Below are 22,027 nucleotides of genomic sequence, written 5' to 3'. Positions count from 1 at the left end.
TATACACCCCTGCTACCACCAAACCCCGAATTGAATTGAACTGAATTGCAATTCTACTTCCTAATTTCAACCTCATTCATTAAACTGAATTGGAATTTGGGAGACATTCTTAACTCAATTCGGAATTTTAGTGTCCAACACACGTACCTCCACATAGCAGGCAGATGGCGCTCAGTAGTCCTGTTTCTGCGTCGTCCATCTCTAGTGGGAGCAGCTGGCTGGCGAAGGAGAACACCAGGTCCGTCAGCGGGCCGAAGCCGGCGTTGTGCATCTGAGTGCGGTTCAGAGTCAAACCATCCGAGAAGGTCATGGTGTCCTGGTCCGGGGTGTAGCGTGTGCAAATCCTCAATATCTAAGAAAAAGAAACGAGTCATTGAAATGATTTCAATTTCTTTTGGTTTCCATTGATGTGTCGAGGGAGTGTAGCAGACCAGGATGTCGAGGCAGGCAGCTTTGAGCAGAGTGATCTGATCAGCAATGGTTAACGTAGTGAAGCCGGGCAGGTGCTTGGCAAACTCCACTGTCTTGATGATGCATTTGGTGGACAGTTCACTAAACTTGTCCCAAAGATTGACGTCAAGAGGGACACGGTGCTCGGCGCTGTTGCTCTGTCAGGAAAAAGAATGGGACAAGTTATCTCAATACAGTTCCGTCACTTCAACAATGACCAGTCCTGCGCCAGTGGAAACCCCTTAAGTCAGGGGTGGGCAATTCATTTTTACTGGGGGCCGCATGAGCAACCCGAGCACTGCTGGAGGGCCACATCGACAATATTTCAATTAAATTTTGCTCAATATTATTTTTGATATATAACGTAAAATAAATAATCCATCCATCCATCCATCTTCTTACGCTTATCCGAGGTCGGGTCACGGGGGCAGCAGCCTAAGCAGGGAAGGCCAGACTTCCCTCTCCCCAGCCACTTTGTCCAGCTCTTCCCGGGGGATCCCGAGGCGTTCCCAGGCCAGCCGGGAGACATAGTCTTCCCAACGTGTCCTGGGTCTTCCCCGTGGCCTCCTACCGGTCGGACGTGCCCTAAACACCTCCCGAGGGAGGCGATCGGGTGGCATCCTAACCAGATGCCCGAACCACCTCATCTGGCTCCTCTCGATGTGGAGGAGCAGCGGCTTTACTTTGAGCTCCCCGCGGATGACAGAGCTTCTCACCCTATCTCTAAGGGAGAGCCCCGCCACCCGGCGGAGGAAACTCATTTCGGCCGCTTGTACCCGTGATCTTGTCCTTTCGGTCATAACCCAAAGCTCATGACCATAGGTGAGGATGGGAACGTAGATCGACCGGTAAATTGAGAGCTTTGCCTTCCGGCTCAGCTCCTTCTTCACCACAACGGATCGATACAGCGTCCGCATTACTGAAGATGCCGCACCGATCCGCCTGTCAATCTCACGATCCACCCTTCCCTCACTCGTGAACAAGACTCCGAGGTACTTGAACTCCTCCACTTGGGGCAGGGTCTCCTCCCCAACCCGGAGATGGCACTCCACCCTTTTCCGGGCGAGAACTATGGACTCGGACTTGGAGGTGCTGATTCTCATCCCAGTCGCTTCACACTCGGCTGCGAACCGATCCAGCGAGAGCTGAAGATCCTGGCCAGATGAAGCCATCAGGACCACATCATCTGCAAAAAGCAGAGACCTAATCCTGCAGCCACCAAACCGGATCCCCTCAATGTCTTGACTGCGCCTAGAAATTCTGTCCATAAAGGTTATGAACAGAATCGGTGACAAAGGGCAGCCTTGGCGGAGTCCAACCCTCACTGGAAACGTGTCCGACTTACTGCCGGCAATGCGGACCAAGCTCTGACACTGATCATACAGGGAGCGGACCGCCAAAATCAGACAGTCTGATACCCCGTACTCTCTGAGCACTCCCCACAGGACTTCCCGAGGGACACGGTCGAATGCCTTCTCCAAGTCCACAAAGCACATGTAGACTGGTTGGGCAAACTCCCATGCACCCACAAGGACCCTGCCGAGAGTATATAGCTGGTCCACAGTTCCACGACCAGGACGAAAACCACACTGTTCCTCCTGAATCCGAGGTTCGACTATCCGGCGTAGCCTCCTCTCCAGTACACCTGAATAGACCTAAATAATAATAATAATAATAATAATAATAATAATAATACTTTCATTTAACCTAACTTAACTTTACACCAAAAGCACTGCTTTGGAAATCATTTGTACCCCTTTCAGAGATCACATTTAGTTCCCCTTAAAGGGGAACATTATCACCAGACCTATGTAAGCGTCAATATATACCTTGATGTTGCAGAAAAAAGACCATATATTTTTTTAACCGATTTCCGAACTCTAAATGGGTGAATTTTGGCGAATTAAGCGGCTTTCTCGGAGCGATGAGACGTCACATCAGGAAGCAATCCGCCATTTTCTCAAACACCGAGTCAAATCAGCTCTGTTATTTTCCGTTTTTTCCGTACCTTGGAGACATCATGCCTCGTCGGTGTGTTGTCGGAGGGTGTGACAACACGAACAGGGACGTATTCAAGTTGCACCAGTGGCCCAAAGATGCAAAAGTGGCACGAAATTGGACGTTTGTTCCGCACACTTTACCGACGAAAGCTATGCCACGACAGAGATGGCAAGAATGTGTGGATATCCTGCGACACTCAAAGCAGATGCATTTCCAACGATAAAGTCAAAGAAATCTGCCGCCAGACCCCCATTGAATCTGCCGGAGTGTGTGAGCAATTCAGGGGCAAAGGTCCTCGGTAGCACGGCAAGCAATGGCGGCAGTTTGTTCCCGCAGACGAGCGAGCTAAACCCCCTGGATGTCTTGGCTCACACCGAAGATGATCAAGAGAAGAATATCGACCCTAGCTTCCCTGGCCTGCTGACATGAGGGTATGTCTACAGAATATATTAATTGATGAAAATTGGGCTGTCTGCACTCTCAAAGTGCATGTTGTTGCCAAATGTATTTCATATGCTGTAAACCTAGTTCATAGTTGTTAGTTTCCTTTAATGCCAAACAAACACATACCAATCGTTGGTTAGAAGGCGATCGCCAAATTCGTCCTCGCTTTCTCCCGTGTCGCTGGCTGTCGTGTCGTTTTCGTCGGTTTCGCTTGCATACGGTTCAAACTGATATGGCTCAATAGCTTCAGTTTCTTCTTCAATTTCGTTTTCGCTACCTGCCTCCACACTACAACCATCCGTTTCAATACATGCGTAATCTGTTGAATCGCTTAAGCCGCTGAAATCCGAGTCTGAATCCGAGCTAATGTCGCTATAGCTTGCTGTTTATGCGCCATGTTTGTTTGTGTTGGCATCACTATGTGACGTCACAGGAAAATGGACGGGTGTTTATAACGATGGTTAAAATCAGGCACTTTGAAGCTTTTTTTATTTCCCAACTCATATGGAAACGGGGTTTGTATCAGCGTTGACTTTATCAAACAGTTTTTAGTTTTAAAAACATGGTGGATTGAGACTTGACGAGTTGGTCCACATAGACAGGTTGTCGAGATAAACAGGTTCCACTGTAATGTAGTAAAATATAAGTGTGAGTACCGTAGTGTACTTTCCCAGCTGACCAAGAGAGGGAAACGTGTCCTGATGTGCGCGCCGTACTCGCTCGATCATCTGCTCTGTGTCTGCTGACAACACATAGACTTCCACCTCCACCGGCCTCTTCTCTTCCTTCTTTTTCTTCGTCCGATCATTCCGAACCACTGATGGCAGAAGGAAACATGGCATGTTTACTCGATGTATTACATACTCAAATGTCTCTATTTAAATGCAGTGGTTCCCAAACATCTGATGTCCTCTGGAAAATGATCTGATTTCACTTAAATTGTCAAAAAATGACTTTATTCACTCTAAATAATGCATCTCGGTCCATTTACGTATATATTCCAAAAATGCATATTGAGAAGTAATATAATTAAATGCTCTTTGCAGGAGATACTTAATATTAGGGCTGCACAACTTTGACACGATTTTTACCTCCAAAATTGCAATTTTTATACTCTGTACCGTATTTTTCGGAGTATAAGTCGCTCCGGAGTATAAGTCGCACCTGCCGAAAATGCATAATAAAGATGGAAAAAAAACATATATAAGTCGCTTTTTTTGGGGAAATGTATTTGATAAAAGCCAACACCAAGAATAGACATTTGAAAGGCAATTTAAAATAAATAAAGAATAGTGAACAACAGGCTGAATAAGTGTACGTTATATGAGGCATAAATAACCAACTGGTATGTTAACGTAACATATTATGGTAAGAGTCATTCAAATAACTATAACATATAGAACATGCTATACGTTTACCAAACAATCTGTCACTCCTAATCGCTAAATCCCATGAAATCTTATACGTCTAGTCTCTTACGTGAATGAGATAAATAATATTATTTGATATTTTACGCTAATGTGTAAATAATTTCACACATAAGTCGCTCCTGAGTATAAGTCGCACCCCCGGCCAAAGTATGAAAAAAACTGCGACTTATAGTCCGAAAAATACGGTATATATGAATGCATAGAACTGCAAAAATAACGGAAGGAAGGCATGTTACTGCTTCTTGTCTCAAGGGATCACACATTAGAACAATATGTAATAATTTACTTTGATAATATTTGCTTTATGCATCACGTTTTAAAAATTAAAAATAACCAATAAAAAATACACAGTGTTTATAATAATGTAATCATAATGTATACCGTATTTTTCGGACTATAAGTTGCAGTTTTTTTCAGTTTGGCCGGGGGTGCGACTTATACTCAGGAGCGACTTATGTGTGAAATGATTAACACATTAGCGTAAAATATCAAATAATATTATTTAGCTCATTCACGTAAGAGACTAGACCAGGGGTCGGCAACCCGCGGCTCCGGAGCCGCATGCGGCTCTTTGATCACTCTGATGCGGCTCAGCAGCTTACTTGCTGAACCCCCCAATTTTCCCGTGAGACTTCCAGATTTCAGTGCCTCTCGCAGAAAACTCCCGGGATTAATATTCACCGATTTTCACCCTTACAGCTATAATAAGGGCGTGCCATGATGGTACAACATTTGGTGCCCTCTACAATCTGTATTAACAGAGTGCCAGCCCAACACTTGTTAAACAATATACATCTTTAGCCTGCACACGTGCGCGACAGCAATGCATACTTGGTCAACAGCCACACAGGTTACACTGACGGTGGTCATATAAAACAACTTTAACACTCTTACTAATAATGCGCCACACTTTGAACCAAAACCAAACAAGAATGACAAACACATTTCGGGAGAACATCTGCACCTTAACACAACATAAACACAACAGAACAAACACCCAGAATCCCATGCAGCCCTGACTCTTCCGGGCTACATTATACACCCCTGCTACCACCAAACCCCTCCCCCACCCTAACCCTGCTCCCTCACACATCAACCCCCCCCTCTGTGCGTCGGTTGAGGTGGGCGGGGTTTGGTAGCGGGGGTGTATAATGTATCCCGGAAAAGTTAGGGCTGCATGGGATTCTGGGTATTTGTCCTGTTGTGTTTATGTTGTGTTACGGTGCAGATGTTCTCCCGAAATGTGTTTGTCATTCTTGTTTGGTGTGGGTTCACAGTGTGGCGCATTATTAGTAAGAGTGTTAAAGTTTTTTATACCGCCACCGTCAGTGTGAGTTGTGTGGTTGTTGACCAAGTATGCCATGCTGTTACCTACGGGAGCAAAGCGGAAGCCCCATACAACGTGTGGCTGATCAGGCACGCTGACTGTAGTGGGTGCTATATGCTGTACCATTATGGCATGCATGACGCTGACAAGCGCCATTAAATAAAATCCTGCGTGCCGCACCAGCTTTCAAATTCCATATAAAGGTGTGGGCAGCGTGTCTGAGACCCCTGGTTATACATAGCACAAAGTAAAAAAAAAAAAAACTTCGTATGCAGTGTTATTTCATTTAAAATTTCAAAAAAATTTTGCGCCTCCCATTGTTTTCTATAATTTGTGAAACTGGTCAAAATGGCTCTTTGACTGGTAAAGGTTGCCGACCCCTGGACTAGACGTATAAGATTTCATGGGATTTAGCGATTAGGAGTGACAGATTGTTTGGTAAACGTATAGCATGTTCTATATGTTATAGTTATTTGAATGACTCTTACCATAATATGTTACGTTAACATACCAGTTGGTTATTTATGCCTCATATAACGTACACTTATTCAGCCTGTTGTTCACTATTCTTTATTTATTTTAAATTGCCTTTCAAATGTCTATTCTTGGTGTTGGCTTTTATCAAATACATTTCCCCAAAAAAAGCGACTTATACTCCAGTGCGACTTATATATGTTTTTTTTCCTTCTTTATTATCCATTTTCGGCCGGTGCGACTTATACTCCGGAGCGACTTATACGCCGAAAAATACGGTAGCTGAAATTAACATTAACTTTTACTATCTAGTGAATTAGAATTGGCTCGCAAGACTCTTTCATCTGATAATTTATTTTTATATATTTATTTTTCTATAGTAGCATCCAGGGTTCTGACTTTGTGCACTTCTCTAGAAAATAACCAATTAAAATGTTCCGCCTGTCAATCATTACATGTACCTTCAATCAAAATGATTAAAGAGGAACTTCATTTAAACATTCTATAAACATCCTAATCCTGGATTAGTTGATCAATATAATGTAATTAATTTTTTTAAATTGCATCCATTTTAAACATGCTGTAAAAATGCATATCCTCTGAAAATATGCCTTATTATAGCCACAAACTGCAGGAGTTTTTTTTTTTTATCATCAGGATACAATAATGATAAAAAAATAGGTAAAAAGTTTAATGGAATAATAAAATGACGCATGAGTTCGGAAAAATGGATAAATGATTTAAACATTTTTGAAAACTACATGTCATGGAATGATATTCGGAAAAATGCCAATAAGCCCTTTAGATCAGGGGTGTCAAACTCAAATACAGAGTGGGCCAAAATTTAAAACTGAACAAAGCCGCCGGCCAAGGTTGAACAAATTAACCTTTTAATAGGGACCCAAACAAGTTTTGCATTGAATATTGAACACACAAGGCTTATATAACTTCATAGTGACATGCAAAAACGAGTTTCAAATAATAATAATAATAATTAAAAAATATCAATAGCATATCAAATACAATTTAAATAAAAATTGAATGCCTCTTTTCTATTTGCAGCCTTCTGAGATGAATATCAACATTAACTTTTTCCACAGGCTAATAAATTTGAAAATAAAATAATGAATAAACCAACCATTCAGGACTTTAAACTGCTCAGTTTGCAACACACTGATCTAATCTGATGTGCCCAAGCCAGATACCTGCCATCTTTTCTTGGATGTTAGTTAATTAATGTCGGGCTCAGGCTTTGAGCTGAGGCAACCTTCATTATCCAACGAAGGTGTTCATCAGTCATTATATCTCGTAGTCCACCCGGACCACAGTCTTGGGGGTGTGCCTTAAAGGCACTGCCTTTAACGTCCTCTACGAGCTGTCGTCAAGTCCGCTTTTCATCCATTCTAACAACGTGCCGGCCCAGTCACAAGATATGTGCGGCTTCTGTACGCACACGCGCGTGAATGCCACGCATACTTGATCAACAGCGATACAGGTTACACTGAGGGTGGCCGTATAAACAACTTCAACACGGTTAGAAATATACGCCACACTGTGAATCCACACCAAACAAGAATGACAAACACATTTTGGGAGAACATCCGACACAACAGAACAAATACCCAGAACCCCTTGCAGCACTAACTCTTCCGGGACGCGACAAAATACACCCCCCGCTACCACCAAACCCCCCGCACCCCCACACACACACCTTGTAGCGTCCCGGAAGCCGCACATGTTATGTGACTGGGCCAGCACTCGTTGGACTGGATGAAAAGCGGACGTGACGATTTCTGGGAGGGGCACTGAAATTTGGGAGTCTCCTGCGAGGTTTGGCAAGTATTAGAATTAGCGGTGAATGCGGTGTTACCGCCGCTGTATATAATCGGCGGGCCAGCTGTAGTGTTAATTTGATATTGCCTCAAGGGCCAAGTGAAATTACACGGCGGGGCAATTTTGGCCCGCGGGCCAGAGTTTGACACCCATGCTTTAGATGCATTAAATTGAGTCAATTCAACATGAATAGATTGTATTTTATACTCTCAGTTGTTTAAAATGGGTGCATTAGATAGCAATTTATGTATAAAGTGTCAGGCAGCTGAATGAACTCTTATTTATTTACAGGGGGAATGTCAGAAAATAAGAGTTGTGGTCTGTTGTGAGAATTGTCTCCTTGGTTGTCCATCCTAAGTGCGTCAACAGACCTGCTCATGTTAGCCAAGTTAGCTCATGCATGTTCAACTGGAGACTGAAATAAAAGAGCCGTGTATGAAACAAGCTGAGCTTCCTCATGAACATGACATGGTGTCACTGTTAAGGACTACACGCCTACAATCACCAAAGAATGGCAAAGTTTGGGCCCGCGAGCAGTTTCATTTTGCCGTCCAGCACTGGAGTGTCTGCTATAGCGGCCGCACTTCTCTCGCTTTCGGACTTCATGGATCCAGTTTGAAAGCCGCAGCGGAAGAAAAGAAACACAGACAGACGTAGCAATATATCGATGACCGCAACGTTCTTAAGTTACTTTTAATTTATCGTTTGATTGATTGACTATCGGCCAAGTCCTACAATTGTGTTACATATTTTAATGCCATTTGATGCTACTTAAGGCCTTAAAGGCCTACTGAAACCCACTACTACCGACCACGCAGTCTGATAGTTTATACATCAATGATGAAATCTTAACATTGCTTACTAAAGTGCAATTTTAAATTTTGCGCGAAATATCCTGCTGAAAACGTCTCGGTATGATGACGTCAGCGCGTGACGTCACGGATTGTGAAGGACATTTTGGGACAGCATGGTGGCCAGCTATTAAGTCGTCTGTTTTCATCGCAAAATTCCACAGTATTCTGGACATCTGTGTTGGTGAATCTTTTGCAATTTGTTCAATGAACAATGGAGACAGCAAAGAAGAAAGCTGTAGGTGGGAAGCGGTGTATTGCGGCCGACTGCAGCAACACAAACACAGCCGGTGTTTCATTGTTTACATTCCCGGAAGATGACAGTCAAGCTTTACCATTGGCTTGTGGAGAACTGGGACAACAGAGACTCTTAACAGGAGGACTTTGAGTTGGATACGCAGACGCGGTACCGTGAGTACGCATGCAGCTGCGGCCTCCAAACATTTGATCGCTTGCCCGTACGTGCGTGCCGCTATGTGCATGTCACGTACGGGACTTTGGGGAAATATATGTGCTGTATGAACTTTGGTGAGGTGAACGGTACTTTGGGCTGTGGGATTGAGTGTGTTGTGCAGGTGTTTGAGTTGTATTGGCGGGTTATATGGACGGGAGGGGGGAGGGGTTTGTTATGCGGGATTAATTTGTGGCATATTAAATATAAGCCTGGTTGTGTTGTGGCTAATAGAGTATATATATGTCTTGTGTTTATTTACTGTTTTAGTCATTCCCAGCTGAATATCAGGTCCCACCCGCCTCTCACAGCATCTTCCCTATCTGAATCGCTCCCACTGCCCTCTATTCCTTCACTCTCACTTTCCTCATCCACGAATCTTTCATCCTCGCTCAAATTAATGGGGAAATCGTCGCTTTCTCGGTCCGAATCGCTCTCGCTGCTGGTAGCCATGATTGTAAACAATGTGCAGATGTGAGGAGCTCCACAACCTGTGACGTCACGCGCATATCGTCTGCTACTTCCGGTACAGGCAAGGCTTTTTTATCAGCGACCAAAAGTTGCGAACTTTATCGTCGATGTTCTCTACTAAATCCTTTCAGCAAAAATATCACGAAATGATCAAGTATGACACATAGAATGGACCTGCTATCCCCGTTTAAATAAGAAAATCGCATTTCAGTAGGCCTTTAATTTTCTCAAAATCTATTTAATGACTTTTAATGCTTTTTAATGCCCCGCGGAAACCCCGGTATTATGTTATGATGAAGTCTGCAGTGATGTTACAAAAAACCTAAACATTGTGATGCGCTATTTGAAATTAATGCACCGCGTACGCTTAAACTGAGCATACGTTAATATTAAGCGTTACTATGAATGTGCCTTTTACTACAATACATATATACTTACAGCATGTACTGTATATAAACCTTAATGGAGGTGTTTGGATGCTTTTTAAGAGCTTTTACAAGCAGAATAGAGCGACTCAGAGAGGCTCCATTGTGAGCAAACTATTGATCGCATTTATTTAATATTTAGAATGCATTAAAAAAAACATGTGTGTTCTTGTCTTACATAAGGATTATACATTATTAGGGATGTTTGATAATGGCTTTTTTTTTTTTTTTTTTTTTTTTTTTTTTTTAAAAAGAAAAAAAAAAAAAAAAAAGATAATGGCTTTTTGCCGATACCCGATATTACGATATTGTCAAATTCTTTAATTAACGATACCGATATCAACCGATACCGATATCAACCAATATATACAGTCGTGGAATTAACACATTATTATTATTAGGTACTTTTTAAAAATAATGATAAAATAAAATAAGATAAATAAATTAAAAACATTTTTTTAATAAAAAAGAAAGTAAAACAATATAAAAACAGTTACATTGAAACTAGTAATTAATGAAAAGTAGTCAAATTAACTGTTAACGGTTAGTACTTTTAGTGGACCAGCAGCACGCACAATCATGTGTGCTTACGGACTGTATCCCTTGCAGACTGTATTGATATATATTGATATATAATGTAGGAACCAGAATATTAATAACAGAAAGAAACAACCCTTTTGTGTGAATGAGTGTAAATGGGGAAGGAAGGTTTTTTGGGTTGGTGCACTAATTGTAAATGTATCTTGTGTTTTTTATGTTAATTTAATAAAAACAAAAAAAACAAACATACTGATAAAAAAAAAAAACGGTACCGATAATTTCCGATATTACATTTTAACGCATTTATCGGCTGATAATATCGGACATCTCTATAGATTATTATACATTATTGCGCTACAGGTGCATCAGAGCCTGAACAAACAGACTCAGAGACAGCTTCTTTCCCAGAGCTGTCACCATCTTGAACTCTAACTTATAATAATAATTCACCCCTATACAATACCCTAATACCCTACTGTGCAATATTACCCTTCGAGTGCAATACGTCCGACACTGATTGTTATTTATTCCTCCGGTACTCTTGTCTTGTTCTGTATATAGTACAGTATTTTGTATTTCTATCGTGTTTTGTATATCGTACAGGATTGCTTATTATTTTTTATTGGATAGTAGTCTGTTTATTTCAATTGTTATTTTTTTCTTTATTACCTGTTGTGTAATTAAATGTATTTTTACCCCATATTTGTTCCCACTACCGCACCTTCAGTTGGAGTCCTTAATCTCGTTATATGCAAATATAATGACAATAAAGTCCATTCTATTCTATTCTATTATTTAAAAACTAGGCAAAGGATGTGAGGCTCAACAATTGTGATTGGTGAACATGTCTGTCACTCAAATGCCGGTGATGGCGGAGAAAAACCCCCAAAACCTCCGCCTCTTAATTAAAACATCAATGTCGATTAATCGTGCAGCCCTACTTAAAAATCTAATAAACATTTTTGTATGTGGCGGTGTGTCGTGACATTTTTTTTATAATGTAATGTGCCTTGGCTTAATACAGGTTGGGAAACACTTTCTTAATGTATGTAATGATTTTTGGCCACAGTTGAGGAGTGGATGGGGGATGTATTTACTAGAAACAGCCACCCGGGGGCGCCACACAACAAAGAAATACAGCTGCTGTACAACAAGCTTGATTGGGACATTTGGAGGACGAAAGAACAATTGAATGTGAATGGGACCAGAAACATGTTCATTCTTTTACTCAGCATATCGATAAACTTAAAGAACGGTTATATGAACTTACATTCCTTGGACATTCCCACATCCAGGCATTTCTGCAGCCGACAGGACTGGCAGCGGTTCCTTGTCACTTTGTTTATCACGCAAACTTTGTCCCGGTGACAAGTGTATACCATGTTTTTCTGAATGCTCCTCCGAAAGAACCCCTGTAAAAACATATTACAGATGATGACTTAAATATAAAGCGCTTCCATAAAGAGCTGCTGAGGACTATCTTTGTAGTTAGAGAGCTTGGGGCAGAAACAATGGTTAACAAGGTAAATACCAATTGCATGTTAAGACATTGTGAGCGTGTGTGTGTGCGTTTATTGGATTAGATAAGGCAAAAGAGGATTAGTGATCCTAAGGGGGTGTAAAGGTCATGGCCTCCACCCTGACACATTATGCAAACACTCTGCCGACTCATGCTCTGTTTAACGGTCTCCACTCAGGTTTTCCAGCTGTAGTCTCCATCAATTCACACTCAAGTGTTTTTGTTGCTACCCAGGATGAGAATAGAGATGTTATGATTGCAACTGTTTGACTCACGCTGATGACTGGATGCGTACCTTGCAGCCCTCACAGGCGCTGACTCCGTAATGGTAACCAGAAGATTTATCCTGACATACAAAGCAGGGCTTGTAAATGCGTGGTGGAGGCGGTGGGGACGAGGGGCTTGTGACCAGCAAGTCTTCTCCAGAACTCGTGCTTTCAGTTTCAATTGCTGCAAAACGAAACAAAACAGACCTTTAGTGTGACGCTAATTAAATATTGTCTCAGCGAGGAGTTTTTTTGCCTTCTAACTGACTTAAATTGGCTGCCAATGGGGACACATTTAATTATTCAGCTGCAATTGCCGTCGGTTAAGTGCCAGATGGCAAAATACAAGATTGCACCATGTCTCTACAGTGGGCGAAATAATTATTTGATCATTTTACCCTTGTTTGGAAGGTTTATGTATAAACACGGGGTACTTTCGAAACGGTGCCCAAACCAACCACACCAAAACATACACATTTTCTCCCAAAACAATGCCGTTTTGTTCCTGCGGAATTTTGCTTGTCCTCGCCATGAGTGTGATTGGTGGATAATGAGAAAAGTGTTGCTGGTGTGGAGAGTGACGCAGAAATATACAGTGTTGGAACTGAGCATTGCGTTAAAGGGGAACATTATCACAATTTCAGAATGGTTAAAACCATTAAAAATCAGTTCCCAGTGGCTTATTATATTTTTTAAAGTTTTTTTCAAAATTTTACCCATCACGCAATATCCCTAAAAAAAGCTTCAAAGTGCCTGATTTTAACCACCCGTCCATTTTCATGTGACGTCACATACTGAAGCCAACACAAACAAACATGGCGGATAGAACAGCAAGCTATAGCGACATTAGCTCGGATTCAGACTCGGATTTCAGCGGCTAAAGGGATTCAACAAATTACGCATGTATTGAAACGGATGGTTGTAGTGTGGAGGCAGGTAGCGAAAACGAAATTGAAGAAGAAACTGAAGCTATTGAGCCATATCGGTTTGAACCGTATGCAAGCGAAACCCACGAAAATGACACGACAGCCAGCGACACGGGAGAAAGCGAGGACGAATTCGGCGATCGCCTTCTAACCAACGATTGGTATGTGTTTGTTTGGCATTAAAGGAAACTAACAACTATGAACTAGGTTTACAGCATATGAAATACATTTGGCAACAACATGCACTTTGAGAGTGCAGACAGCCCAATTTTCATCAATTAATATATTCTGTAGACATACCCTCATCCGCGCTCTTTTCCTGAAAGCTGATCTGTCCAGTTTTGGAGTTGATGTCAGCAGGCCAGGGAAGCTAGGGTCGATAGGGGGTTTAGCTCGCTCGTCTGCGGGAACAAACTGCCGCCATTGCTTGCCGTGCTAGCGAGGTCCTTTGTCCCTGAATTGCTCACACACTCCGGCAGATTCAATGGGGGTCTGGCGGCAGATTTCTTTGACTTTATCGTTGGAAATGCATCTGCTTTGAGTGTCGCAGGATATCCACACATTCTTGCCATCTCTGTCGTAGCATAGCTTTCATCGGTAAAGTGTGCGGAAGAAACGTCCAATTTCTTGCCACTTTCGCATCTTTGGGCCACTGGTGCAACTTAAATCCGTCCCTGTTCGTGTTGTTACACCCTCCGACAACACACCGACGAGGCATGATGTCTCCAAGGTACGGAAAACAGTCGAAAAAACGGAAAATAACAGAGCTGATTTGACTCGGTGTTTGAGAAAATGGCCGATTGTTTCCCGATGTGACGTCACGTTGTGACGTCATCGCTCCGAGAGCGAATATTAGAAAGGCGTTTAATTCGCCAAAATTCACCCATTTAGAGTTCGGAAATCAGTTAAAAAAATATATGGTCTTTTTTCTGCAACATCAAGGTATATATTGACGCTTACATAGGTCTGGTGATAATGTTCCCCTTTAAGGTCGAATGAAGTTTAAAAAGTGCTTCGGACTGTGTGCCTTTGTCGGGACGCTGCAATACACAGGGAGGTTACTAGTAACGCACCTTGCATACCTGAAACGGTAACATCTGAAAGGATTCAGTAAACTCACCAGGGATGTAGATATAGGAACATTTCAAATCACAGTTATCGTGACCAGAATGATCTTGGTTATAATCATTGTCGTGGTATTGTTGAATGTGTAACGGTACGTGTATTTGTATTGAACCGTTTCGGTACAGGGTTTTCGGTTCGGTACGGGGGTGTACCGAACGAGTTTCTAAGCTAAAGTCTTAACAAGCTGCTTTGCTTCTTCTGCCTCTGTCTCAGCACCCAGCATTGTCCCACCCACACAACCATCTGATTGGTTACACACAAAGCGGTAACAGCCAATCAGCAGTGCGTATTCAGAGCGCATGTCATCAATGCTTCAGCGTCGAGCAAGTAGGTGTTTAGCAGGTAAGCATCAGGCAGCGGACTCTCCCAAATTATAATAAACACCTCCCAGTCAACTACTAGTAACATCAGCTTGAGCCCGATGACGTTCTAGAAAATTTAAACTGCAGCTCAGCTCGCTCGCAGTCCTGGCTTGAGGTGAAGGCTAATTAGCTTTTAGCGTAACGTTAGCTCATTTTGCGGTGTGTGTGTGTTACGGACAGAAAAGCTTTGAATGGCAGGGTCCCTGCTATCACATGTTGATAAAAATATAACATTTACATAATAAAAATCAACTACAGGCTTCCCAAATGCTGTAATAAATTAAGCATGATGAGTTGACGTGAAACTGTTTAATGTTGCACATTTTATATGTAGAAGAACAGTTTTGTCCATCCATCCATCCATTTTCTACCGCTTATTCCCTTTGGGGTCACGGGGGGCGCTGGAGCCTATCTCAGCTACAATCGGGCGGAAGGCGGGGTACACCCTGGACAAGTCGCCACCACATCGCAGGGCCAACACAGATAGACATGTCATTTTATTTAATCTGAGCAACAACTTGAGGCAGTTTAATGTTGATTAACGTGGGCAGAATTATTATAGTGTTCCCAATGTTAAAAGGATAAAGCCATTGTTTACAAATTTGGTAAATAAATAACCAAAAAATTTATATTTTGGTTTTTTTACTGTACCAAAAATGAACCGAATCGTGACCTCTAAACAGAGGTATGTACCGAACCGAAATTTTTGTGTACCGTTACACCCCTAACTTGCTCGCTCGCAGTCCTGGCTTGAGGTGAAGGCTAATTAGCTTTTAGCGTAACGTTAGCTCATTTTGCGGTGTGTGTATGTTACGGACAGAAAAGCTTTGAATGGCAGGGTCCCTGCTATCACATATTGATAAAAATAGAACATTTACATAATAAAAATCAACTACAGGCTTCCCAAATGCTTTAATAAATTAAGCATGATGAGTTGACGTGAAACTGTTTAATGTTGCACTTTTTATATGTAGAAGAAAAGTTTTGTCATTTTATTTAATCTGAGCAGAGGCAGTTTAATGTTGATTAACATGGGCAGAATTATTATAGTGTTCCCAATGTTAAAAGGAAAAGCCATTGTTTACAAATTTGGTAAATAAATAACCAAAATATTTATATTTTTGTTTTTTTTACTGTACCGAAAATGAACCGAACCGTGACCTCCAAACCGAGGTACGTACCGAACCGAAATTTTTGTGTACCGTTACACCCCTAACTTATACACACTGAAATCTTCTGACCAAGTTATTTAAAAATACAACAAAAAACTAAAATAAACAGACACACTGTTAGAAAACCCAATATTTTGAGTTTCTTATGCTTCACTGATAGTGTGTTTAGTCTTAAAATCGTATCTGTTTCATTGGCTAAGCTTTTAATGTTTTAAATATTGGTTTGTACGGTAGTGATAGTGTGGTTAGTCTTAAAATTGTATCTGTTTTATTGGCTAAGCTTTTAATGTTTTAAATATCGCTTTGTACTGTAGCACTTTTGTTTAATTTAAATGAAAAGTGTATAATAAATAAAATCCATCATTCTTTATCATTTCTGGCAGGCGTTGTGGTATCCTACTCCATTCAGCGGTCATTGAACGCACCGTAAAAACACCTCCGTCTCGTAATCCTACAGAACGATCATTGTGTTCTAAGAGAGCACATCTTGTATGTTCAATGTGCACAATTGAACAGCTTAGTTACTAAGACAGCAATGTATTTATATAAGTCATTTCTTAATGGAGAAAGAAGTTAATGTCTTTTGTTTTCATGTTAGCATTAAAGCTAGCGAGCTGGCGCTGATTTTTCCATCGTTTCAATTTAAAATAATACGTACTGTCGGGAGTTTTACCGCGGTAATCATTCATGTTTATCATTACATCTTTAGCTACAACAGTGTGTATTCATTTAGTAAAATTAAGTTAATGACAAGATGCTAGATCAGGCCTGGGCAATTATTTTACTCGGGGGGCCAGATTTAGATTAAAAAAAGTGTGTCTGGGGGCTGGTATATCTATTTTTAGGAACACTAATACAAAACCTCACAATAATGATTGAAAGCTAAAAATGTTATGGAATTTGAATTTTTTTTTACTGAATGAGACACCCAGAATGTGCATGAAACTAAAGAATGTGGGATTTACAATATTAACTATGAATGATAAAACACTGAATATTGACAACATATTTTACAATCAACCGAAACGCAACTAAAATGCAACCAACAGTGAAAAAAAAAATCCACCTACAATCTGAGATATCTCATAGTGACCATAGTAAGTAATTAGATGACCATAGTGACTAATTAGATGACCTTAGTAACTAGTATATGATACAGATTCAAAGCATTGAAAGACTTAGTATAGTTGAAGACTTCCGGTCATTAGAAAACACGAGTGCACATCATAATGGCAGCTACACTTGCCATCTTAAACATCTAAAACAATTATTTGGGAATGTCCGGCGGGCCAGATTGAAAAGCTCAATGGGCCGCATGTGGCCCCCGGGCCTTAATTTGCCCAGGTCTGTGCTAGATACTACATGTTTAGTGCAATTACAGTAATAGTAAAGCGATAAAATGAGAGACTGGTCACTACATAGGTTTTTCCGATCTGGTTACTACTGTTAAAGTCGGCTTATGCTACAGAGTTTCAGTGGGCATTGCGATCAATGAGTGACCTGGCCCACATCTTCCAATCGTGCCGAAGGAGAGTAAGTGTGCCAAACATGAGCCCGGATCAGAATCAAAGTCCAATTAACACAGAGAGTACAACTACACTCCAAGTGTAAATGTGGTATCTACACAAGGTTTGCCAGATCCCTTTATTATTAAGGTCTGTGGATTTCCAAGCAACTAGTTTGATAAACGGTCATTCAACAGAAGACTCAAGTAAGGAAGAGGTGTGTGTGCGTTTGAAAAGGGACTATTGTTTTAGTACGTAACACCTACATAAATTGGCATTTTTAGAGAAATAATGCAACAACTGAAAAATTCAAAAGTAACAATTTTAAAGGCCTACTGAAATTCGATTTTCTTATTTAAACGGGGATAGCAGGTCCATTCTATGTGTCATACTTGATCATTTCGCGATATTGCCATATTTTTGCTGAACAGATTTAGTAGAGAACATCGACGATAAAGTTCGCAACTTTTGGTCGCTGATAAAAAAGCCTTGCCTGTACCGGAAGTAGCAGACGATATGCGCGTGACGTCACAGGTTGTGGAGCTCCTCACATCCGCACATTGTTTACAACCATGGCCACCAGCAGTGAGAGCGATTCGGACCGAGAAAGCGACGATTTCCCCATTAATTTGAGCGAGGATGAAAGATTCGTGGATGAGGAAAGTGAGAGTGAAGGACTAGAGGGCAGTGGGAGCGATTCAGATAGGGAAGATGCTGTGAGAGGCGGGTGGGACCTGATATTCAGCTGGGAATGACTAAAACAGTAAATAAACACAAGACATATATATACTCTATTAGCCACAACACAACCATGTTTATATTTAATATGCCACAAATTAATCCCGCATAACAAACACCTCCCCCCTCCCGTCCATATAACCCGCCAATACAACTCAAACACCTGCACAACACACTCAATCCCACAGCCCAAAGTACCGTTCACCTCCCCAAAGTTCATACAGCACATATATTTCCCCAAAGTCCCCAAAGTTACGTACGTGACATGCACATAGCGGCACGCACGTATGGGCAAGCGTTCAAATGTTTGGAAGCCGCAGCTGCATGCGTACTCACGGTACCGTGTCTGCGTATCCAACTCAAAGTCCTCCTGGTAAGAGTCTCTGTTGTCCCAGTTCTCCACAGGCCAATGGTAAAGCTTGACTGTCATCTTTCGGGAATGTAAACAATGAAACACCGGCTGTGTTTGTGTTGCTGCAGCCGGACGCAATACACCGCTTCCCACCTACAGCTTTCTTCTTTGCTGTCTCCATTGTTCATTGAACAAATTGCAAAAGATTCACCAACACAGATGTCCAGAATACTGTGGAATTTTGCGATGAAAACAGACGACTGAATAGCTGGCCACCATGCTGTCCCAAAATGTCCTCTACAATCCGTGACGTCACGTGCAGACGTCATCATACCGAGACGTTTTCAGCAGGATATTTCGCGCCAAATTTAAAATTGCACTTTAGTAAGCTAACCCGGCCGTATTGGCATGTGTTGCAATGTTAAGATTTCATCATTGATATATAAACTATCAGACTCCGTGGTCGGTACTAGTGGGTTTCAGTAGGCCTTTAAAATTAGAGCTTGTGGTTTGAGAAACATGCTTCCGTACCTCGTCAGCACACAGTGCCGAACCGCAGCAGACTGACCTGGCAGCACAAACTAAGCGGGCAATATTTGCTTCCAAAGAATTTGGTGACTATTCAACTGTAAGTAGAAATTGATCATCAGTTTTATATCAATTGTGTTGCGTTAAAATTTAATTTGTTAAATGGTTGTACAAGTTTAAACTGGTCACAATGCTAATTTTCAATAGCCTGTCAGTGGGTTCATCCAATGTATGTTAGCATCAAGCTAAGCGAAAGAGCCAACCTTTACAGCAGAGCCATAATCACTCCACTTCTGTGCCCTCTGCACTGGCTTCCAGTCCGTTTTACAGTTGATTTAAAATGTTTGTTTTTAAGGCAGTTTAATGGTGCTGCTCCGTCCTATTTGTGTAAGCTCTTAAACATCCCATTAGTAGTAACGCCCTCGTAGAGCTCTACAGTCTGCCAACCAACAGCAGCTGGAGGTTCCTCAGTCCATCAAATATATGTAAACAGAAATGAACAGTGGGGAAATCGGTCTTTCTCCAAAGCTGGTCCTAGTCTTTGGAATACATTTACTGCTCAACTACAACCCATCACAGATTTACAGTACCGTATTTTTCGGACCATAGAGCACACTGCTGATGAGCGGGTCTTTTCAGGTCTATTTTCAAACCAAAAAGCTCACCGGTTTATAAAGTGCATCAAAGTGGTCATGTAATGATTTTTTTCCTACATTTAAAACACTTCCTTGTGGTCTACATAACATGTAATGGTGGTTCTTTGGTCAACACGTTGCATAGATTATGTTCTACAGACCATCTTCAAGCAACTCTTTCTTCAAGATGCGCCGTTTTGGGGGCGGTCTTATTTACGTGGTTCCAATTCCACAGCGTCCTCTCTCCGTCATCTTTGTTGTACCGGTAGTTTTTAGCGCTGTCTACTGATAAGTTCAAACCATACATCATTTTGTATTAGAAATGGCAACAGCGGAGGATCAATGCCCCACAACTAGAGGATAGCGGAAAAAGGCGGCGCTTATTGACTACAATGGCGGGACTTATGCAGATCCCAACAGGTAAGAAAAGTTGGTTTTGCATAATATTAAAAACGTCAGATAATATGTCTACTAATAGGTGCCATTTTGGTGTTCTTATACACACACCATAATAATACCCGTATGTTGAAGCACAGTACGTCTGACTACGGTAGCCATAATGCTCTAACAATTATTATCATTATTATTATTAGCCTTTATTTAACCCATACTTGCCAACCTTGAGACCTTCGATTTCGGGAGGTGGGGGTTGGGGGCGGGGGCGTGGTTAAGAGGGGAGGAGTATATTTACAGCTAGGATTCACCAAGTCAAGTATTTCATATTATATATATATATATATATATATATATATATATATATATATATATATATATATATATATATATATAAAGTATTTCATATACATATATAAGAAATACTAAGTCAAGTATTTCATACATATATATATATATATATAACAAAGAAATACTTGAATTTCAGTGTTCATTTATTTACACATATACACACACATAACACTCATCTACTCATTGTTGAGTTAAGGGTTGAATTGTCCATCCTTGTTCTATTTTTCACTTTTTTTCTAACCATGCTGAACACCCTCTCTGATATGCATTGCTGTGTGGCACGCAAAAAGTGCTTTCATCAAATGCACTAGATGGCATTATCGTACTGTTTAAGAGTGTCACAACATTGCTGTTTACGGCAGACGAACTGCTTTACTGTAGACAAAACGTGACTGCTGTTGTTGCGTGTTGTTACCGCGCTGGGAGGACGTTAATGAAACTGCCTAACAATAAACCCACATAAGAAACCAAGAACTCGCCCTCCATCATTCTACAGTTATAACATGATTGAGCAGGTACGCTGTTTATATTGTGTGCCTGAATTTCGGGAGATTTTCGGGAGAAAATTTGTCCCGGGAGGTTTTCGGGAGAGGCGCTGAATTTCGGGAGTCTCCGGGAGGGTTGGCAAGTATGATTTAACCAGGTAAAATCCCATTGAGATCAAAGATCTCTTTTCCAAGGGAGACCTGGCCAAGAGGGCAACAGCAAGGTTACATTAAAAACAGTAAACAAATACATAAAACATCACATTTACAACATTAAAACTTGCTCACATGACACATGTGCATACAGACAAGGTAGACTGCAGTCCTTTCACAGAAGTTGTAAACTCATTCAACGTAACTAGGGTTTGAAGTTTAATATTCGATTGTAGGTTATTCCATGCCTTCGGTGCTGAAAACCTCAATGCTTTCTTGCCCAGTTCAGTTCTTACTTTGGGGACGACAAATTGCAGAACATTCATTGAACGAAGACTGTGACTTCCTTGTTTCTTTGTTAAAAGACAAGACAGATAAGATGGATCCATCAAGCGGAGCGGCTTCGTAGCTTACGAAAGTCGTATTAAAACATTTTGACAGGTTTTTGAGCGCCGTGTGTAATGTTTTTATATTTTCAATGAAACATCAAAGTTGTGGTGTTCCTTTCTTACAGGTACTTGCGAGCATCCTTTATTGAACAAGCGTCAACTTGCAGTCCACTTGTATCTCTTATGTGTGACTGCCATCTACTGGTCACACTAATCATTACACCATGTACCAAATAAAATGGCTTCAAGTTAGGGCTGGGCGATATATCGATATGCGCGATATATCGCGGGTTTGTCTCCGTGCGATATAGAAAATGACTATATCGTGATATTCGAGTATGCGTTCTCACGCAGTTGCTTTTAGCTGCGGGCATTACACTACAGGCTTTTCCTACTCTTTCCTGTCTCTCCTTCTCCCAGACAGCAAGCGC

The 22,027-nt window shown here is 41.3% G+C and overlaps 1 protein-coding gene across 2 annotated transcripts in view; it reads right to left on the bottom strand.

The window, feature by feature from the left end:
* LOC133615283 (retinoic acid receptor alpha-A-like) overlaps positions 1 to 22,027 on the bottom strand; it is a 78,867-nt gene that overhangs the window by 16,391 nt on the left and 40,449 nt on the right. Inside the window, exons 2-6 of one of the 2 annotated variants that reach the window (XM_061973776.2) lie at positions 12,512 to 12,666; positions 11,968 to 12,109; positions 3,552 to 3,712; positions 432 to 608; positions 148 to 352 (exon numbers count right to left, since the gene is read on the bottom strand). In XM_061973776.2, the coding sequence (XP_061829760.1) occupies positions 148 to 352; positions 432 to 608; positions 3,552 to 3,712; positions 11,968 to 12,109; positions 12,512 to 12,666 (840 nt within the window). Of the gene's footprint in view, positions 1 to 147; positions 353 to 431; positions 609 to 3,551; positions 3,713 to 11,967; positions 12,110 to 12,491; positions 12,667 to 22,027 lie in introns of those variants that run through there. The other variant, XM_061973777.1, reaches the window with a different exon arrangement.

This window comes from Nerophis lumbriciformis, linkage group LG22 (genome assembly GCF_033978685.3).
Source record: "Nerophis lumbriciformis linkage group LG22, RoL_Nlum_v2.1, whole genome shotgun sequence".
NCBI classification, from domain to species: Eukaryota; Metazoa; Chordata; class Actinopteri; order Syngnathiformes; family Syngnathidae; genus Nerophis; species Nerophis lumbriciformis.
This window is presented reverse-complemented; position numbering and strand designations above follow the sequence as displayed.